A 6,954-nucleotide genomic window follows, 5' to 3' on the forward strand; every position below is an offset into this window, starting at 1 on the left:
GCATGCACACCAACTCACACTATGTAGTCAGCGTCATAAAAAAGAAAAAAGAAAAAAGAAGAGGGTACAAGAAGATGCACATTCTCATTCCTCTACACATCAATCACTAAGAACGTACGGAATAGACAAAAGCACATTTAACAATAACAATATAACAACTGAATTACTCTGCTTGTGAAATTGTAGGAATAGTTATTGGTATTATAAATTTAGAGTGATTTTTTTTTTGTTTTCTTGTTATTTTGCATAACCAGGGGATATTTCATTTTGAAAGACAATGACGTGTATTTGGTAATAAAATGAAATTATGATAAACGCCTGACCAAACTTCTTCAGTTGTTCTATTTCTATAGGCTATTGCACTTACTATTCACTGTTTGTATTGGATAACATGTCAATACATTTCTAGCCATATGAATATAAACATTTCTAATCTTAAAGAACAGGTATAAAGGAGAACTTTTATAGATATAATCTACCAATAAAATGTGATAGTACAAAATAGCATTAAACGTGACAGAATTGACTATAAATATTGCATTGCATCTCAGCTTTCATTCCTTTTCTTTCTTTCTCTTTCTCTTATGTCACCACTTTCCAATAAGCCATATCATTGGCTACTTTTTCACGCATGCGCAGTTTTACTAAGAGCCATTTGACATTTTCCATTGATAATCTGGGAGTTAGGAAGCTTTAGCTTCACTTTGCAGGAATATTTCTGCGAAATCAAGTGCGGAGAGGAACTAAATTTTGTACTCGCTAAGGCTGGTTTTAAACAGCAATAAAGCAGTTGGACACAGTTTTTAAGTGAGTATCATGTTTCCTTTCCTGCAGAATGTGTTTATATCCATATCTATATCTATATCTATACCTATGTCTATGTCTACATCTATATATCTATATATATATGTGTGTGTGTGTGTGTGTGTTTGTGTGTATTTCCTTATAAAATATTTATTCATATATGTATGATTGGCCATCTGCAATGTAACAATTGAATAAAAGATATTGGTACGTATTAGCTCCATTGATAAAAACAACAAACACATACCGTCAATGATTCCAACGTTTACTGTATGAAATAACTTTTATGATAGACCAAATTTTCTTGACAGCGTGTAATGGCAAAAATCTAACCTACCGAGTAATGGATAATGAATAAAAAATTGTATATACACACATATCGCGATAATGACATATTAAGTGCGATCTCATTGGAAAGAAATCTTCACCTATTAGACTTTTTATATGGCGAAATCGTTAATTTTTCGTAGCTGCGTATTAGAAGATGCATGTTTACTAATCAAAGTTATTTCATCATATTTTGAAAGGATTTTTTGATACCTTGAGCCTCAGTGAGTTGAGTTGGACGCTTTATTAGAAGGTCATTCTGTCCGAGTGTTGACAATTCCTTGGCAGAAGGAGAATTCTTCCGTTTTTAATAGGTAAATTTCATCACTACAAGAAATCAGTAAAAATGTTTCTGTAAATCTTTTAGCCCATGATTATCATATATTTGTTTGTTTTTAATGTTTGTTTAATTCTTCAGGATAGAAAGGAACTATGGCACTGTCTGCCTTTACGACATTTAGAAGCATTCGACTGATAATGCTGCTTTTATGCTTGGAAAGAGGGGAAGGCTGTCCGATTATATTCAACACCTCACCTGCAACCGATAACAAAACAGATGGCATGTTGTGGAAAACAATCCACATCGAACCATATGGTGTGACGGAAGAAGCAACAACGCAGATCCTTGGAGACGACCTCGGGAGCAGTGGTGGCTGGACCACGCCCTCCGAAGAAAAATCAGCATCTCTAAGAGCAGTATTTCTGGACTCTGTGGAGCCTCCAGCTGATGGATTTGGGTCTGATAATTCTACTGCCTGGGCCTTTTCCAGATGGTCCTCGCAACATACAGTGTGGTCATGGTGGTTGATAACTCAGATGATTATCGCCATGCTGGGTATTGTCGGAAATTCGATGGTGATCATAGTCCTTTTCACCCGAAGAGAGCACAGTCGGTCCACAGATACCCTGATTGGTGCGCTGGCTGCGGCGGATCTTCTTGCATCCATCTTCATGATACCACTCCCTATGCCACTCACAGTACCCTCGACAGTTCTTGGGCAGTTGTACTGTAAAGTTGTGTACACCACTATGCTCCGGTGGGTGTCATTCAATGCGTCCATATTCACCCTAACAGCTATAGCTGTGGAAAGGTACATCGCGGTGGCTTATCCTTTCCATTTCAAGTATTTGGTAACTCGGAAGAGGGTCGTCGTCGTAATCGTAGCGAATTGGATCGTTGGGTTCATTATCACTTCTTCCGATTTCAAAGTCGTAAAAGTTGATACTTCCACGAATCACTGCACTTGGACATTCTCTTCAAATCCTGTCCAAATGCTCACCGGAGTAATTCTATTCCTAGTGGTGTTTGTCATGCCGGCATTGTTATCCCTTACCATGCAGGCAATGACAGCCCACGCCCTACATCGCCAGTCCCGGGTGTTCCGTGAAGAAGGCAACCGAGAAGGTGCATCGAACCCGTCGGCTAGACATTTAGCAGCAAGAAAACGCGTCCTACAGATGCTATTCATCGTGGTTCTCGTCTTCATCGTGTGTTGGGCTCCATCACAGTGTGCCTACTTCTTCTACAACCTAGGATTGCTCTCTGACTCATACTTGCACAGCCCATTAGACAACGGGTTAGTTGTTCTTTCCTTCTTAAACTCCTGTGGAAACCCGATTATCTACACCGTCCGCTACCCAGAGTTCCGTGCTGCGATACGAGAGCTTTTCTCTTCAAAGAAAGGGAAGGCTAGGGCACCTATATTCAGTGAGAGGACAGAACGCTGAGGATGAACGTTACACCCCCCCCCCCCCCCCTCAAAAAAAAAAAGAGAGTAGTCATCTTTACGGATTGAACCAAAACATGTTGCACACAGTCGAGCTCCTGTATCTAAATCTGGTTTATATCATTTTATTACTGCCTACACAGCGCTCTTCTATGAAAACACATCTATTCTTATTCATGAATAACACTTAGCATAGCATTTTACATCCTAGAATAATATCGCATCAGTCTTACATTTTAATTGGCTTTGTTTGAAATGCCTGCAGTTAGTACGTAGATTATGTCCTCGATATACATCTATTTTCCAGGCACGTCAAACGTCTTAAAACATTTTCTTTCTTTCTTTATTGGGGGGGGGGGGGGGGGAGTGGGAGAAGGGTTGGTGGGATATCTTTTGGAATGTTTTTTTTTTTCTCTCTCTCTGTTCATGATAACGGTTGTTGTTGGGTTTTTTGGCAGTTGTAAAGTTAATATCCTCTACTGCATCTTTCAAAACGCGTGCTCACATTTTCTTCGTGCATGCTTCGCAAAGTTTAGTTTTTGCAGCGTATAGTGGTTTCTGGAGATAAGTAATGTTGTGTAGTGTGTAAAGTGGGAAAGTGGTGTTCTCTTTATAAATACATTGGTAACCCCTAACTGCAAATGACAATAACGTCAAATATCGTTCGGGTATTGTTGTTTGTTTGATTTTTATTTTAACTATACCTTATTCTGTACACTCCAAATTGTAATACTGTACAATTTGCCAAAACTCAAGATTGTACAACCTACTCCTGCTGTTCTGATGTTGTTGTTGATGTTCTGTAAATATACAGGGTGAGTAAAAACAAAAAAGGTACACTTAAGAAATTGCCATTGAAGTCACACACGAAGGCACACTCAGTCAGTCACGCACACACACACACACACACGCACAGACACACACGCACACACCTAACTGATTATAGATGTCCTGGATGTCCTTTGGTGAGGTTGTAGCTCGTTTATCATAGTGTTTTTTTAAACACATTTTGCCTACAGGACACCTAATGTTCGTTAAACATAGTCGAAAACCTCTGTCGCATTGCCTTGAATTGACATAGTTCACTATTTCATGTATGTGGTCCAGAGGTGATTTAATAAACCCATAATCAAACCAAAATTTAATTCCTTTTGCTCATTTAATTTCCAATAAAGTATTAAAGTATGCAAAAATATCATTAAAAATAGATATTGTATATCTTATTTTATGCCGAAATGAACTTTGAAAGTACAATGTGACGTCTAGATGCATAATGTTTACTTAAAAGAAGAATTTTTAAAACGGAAGGGAAGCTAAAAATAAAAGGATTGCTGTGTCGGGGTATTAAAACTGAGAACTCCCAATGTTTGCCTTGTCAAATGCTCATGTGATGCCTGCCAAGTCTGGGAAGAATTTAATGCACAAGTTATGCACATAAGAACTAAAGCCTATCTAAAGTTGCCATTCTTCATTAAGATAATTTGCCCTTTTCAGGAATTATGGGAGGTCCGCATGCTTAGTCAACAAGGTTCTGACTCATAAGTTTAAAAGGACAAAACCTATTAAAATCTGTTATTCTTTGGAAATTAAAGGGACAATCACTGATTGCTCTTTCCCATTGTCTTTTTTTTAACGCTGCATAGCCATATTTTCCTTGGTCTCCTTTTGAAACTAAATCATCATTACGCCACGAATATTTCTCTAAAATTCTAATTCGCAAATTACTGCTATAAAAGGTCATGCATCTCATTTGAAACATTCGTTTCCTTGTCCCACTCTCTAATGTTTGCACGAGTCAATTTTAGCATTCTCGCCATCAATGCCTCCTGCTCATCCAGGTCTCCAAACATACCACACACAAAATGATTCGAGATGAAAATAATCACGTAAGGATATCGTAATAAGAATCAAGTTCCAAACTCTGCCTTGGATTGTATAAAACATTTATTTCAACGTAAAATGCGTTTGTGAGAAACAGAAATAGCAAAAATAATTGATAAGAATTGTGACGGTAATATATTGCCTGATAATTATGAACGAGATGTCTATATGCATTGTGCATCTTGAAATAGACGGACGCCAGGCAAGAACAACATAAATGTGTTCATTAAATAATGTTTGCTTACTGATTCGGTTTGAATTTAATATTCTGCTCCGAAGTATTTGGAACTATTTAATATACTGACTATTAGCTAAAGAAGAATGCATCTTCAAAGTCAAAATAAGGAAGCACCATCACATAGGAAATGCGTTTCGAATTATATTCATTGACATAGTGACGCAGTCGGGACAAGTATCATGAGTATTAGCCTTCAAATATCTCTGTAAAAATAAAATTTGTCTCGCTTTAAAAAAAACATATCAAAGTGCTCTGCAGTATTGAGTTGGTGAATTCGAAAATCACTGATTTGTACATTCGGATCATTACAATATGTTTTGTTGACATGTGTCGTGATTGATTACTAAAAAATACAGCCTATCTTACGTTACGAGTGTACTAAATTCTAAACCTATCCGCGTGAATACAATATGGAGGCGAAATGGTCGGAAGAATTTGAACTGAAAAAAAAAAAATCGCACTTTTTTTTTCGATATTATGACTTGGTCTTTGCATAAAATAAGTAATTGGCTAAAACATACGTAGATTCGTCTGAGAATCAGAGCTCATAATATTTATATTGTGGAGTTACTCACATTTACATTGACATAGTCTGTCTGATCATCCATCTGCTGGAAGGAAGATTGTAATGTTCCAGGGAAATTATGATTAGATGTCATTTTTAACTTTTATGAGAAGATGCAACTGTCCCTGTCGAATCACAGCGGGTAATTTAAATACAGTGCTTTTTTGTTTTATGGCGTGTATATTGTGTGTGTGTTTGTGTGTGTCTGTGTGTGTGTGTGTGTGTGTGTTTGCGATTTATTATGAAGCCACCCAAATCACCGCAACAGACAATTTTTTTTTTTCGACATGGTAAACACAATTGTCAGTCTTTTTCTACCGGTGTATCACTTAAGCTCAAGTGATTATCATGATTAAACATTGTGACACAAAACACCAGAAAATCTCATCCTCACACTGTCATTTTGCAACAGAATTGAACTTGCACATTTTAATTCGTCAAAACACTAAAAACACATAATTCTATAGCTTCTTATTCGCGCGCCATACAGGATGTAATGATTTCTTCACAGCGCACACGCGCGCCATACAGGATGTAATGATTACTTCACAGCGCACACGCGCGCAGTGGCATAAATGGAAAAACTTGGACGAACACTGCAACAAACCTGCAAGAGAAGAAGGTAAGTCTTAAACGAAGCTCGTGTTTGCTGGCGATAGCGAAAGGGCAGTAATAACGTTCCGATTCTACACACACACACACACACACACACACACACACACACACACACAAATACACACAATGAAAGAAAGAGCGCAATGCCAAAAAGAAAAAAAAGAATGAATCAAATTCATTTTAAACATACTCCGTATAAGCCGGTGGAAGATCCTTAAATCCGTAAAGTAATATAAAGAAGGGCAAAATGTCATCATGCAGACATACAACTGCTGTTTTCTTTACTACTGGTAATGGACAATATTCTCAAACATTGTCACTTCGAATGTGCAAGAATCTGAGCTAAAATCATTTATCGATCCTGTGAGCTTGTAGGAGGCAAAACTAACTAATTTAAAATGATCTGTCTACAATGATTGTGTTTTTAATGTAAGCAAGGTTTGATCATTCTATCCTTCTCTTAAGATCTTCTCGGTGTGTTCTTACACAAATCGACTAAGCCTTTCATATCATTTGTTGTTGTTTCTTGTTCGATCTACCCCGAGTTCTTTTGCTTCTTGCTGCTCCATCTTCAATCGATAACCTGTCTCATATTTTATAGCATTTTTCTCCAAGGACGTGATCTGCTCTCTCTCTCTCTCTCTCTCCTTTACCGCTGCTGAATGTTTCAAAGATTTTGAAAGCAAACGCAATCAAAAGGAAATCGATAGTACTGATATTAAATCCCCCCCCCTCTTGCATTTGTATCATATCCCTCAAGACCATTTAACCCTTCTTTTGTTAGTGAGATAAATTTG

At 37.5% G+C, this 6,954-nt stretch overlaps 1 protein-coding gene across 1 annotated transcript; it reads left to right on the top strand.

The window, feature by feature from the left end:
* The first annotated feature begins 1,692 nt into the window (after positions 1-1,692).
* Positions 1,693-2,859, top strand: LOC139733862 (QRFP-like peptide receptor). Its single transcript, XM_071644663.1, has one exon. The coding sequence runs from the start codon at positions 1,693-1,695 to the stop codon at positions 2,857-2,859; it is 1,167 nt and encodes a 388-aa protein (XP_071500764.1).
* Positions 2,860-6,954: the final 4,095 nt, after the last annotated feature.

This window comes from Diadema antillarum, unplaced genomic scaffold (assembly GCF_040938485.1).
Source record: "Diadema antillarum isolate AM-2024a unplaced genomic scaffold, OU_Dant_1.0 seq00000501_RagTag, whole genome shotgun sequence".
NCBI classification, from domain to species: domain Eukaryota; kingdom Metazoa; phylum Echinodermata; class Echinoidea; order Diadematoida; family Diadematidae; genus Diadema; species Diadema antillarum.

Coding starts and splice junctions, on each gene's coding strand:
- LOC139733862 (XM_071644663.1), top strand. CDS start 1,693: ATGTTGTGGAAAACAATCCACATCGAACCATATGGTGTGACGGAAGAA.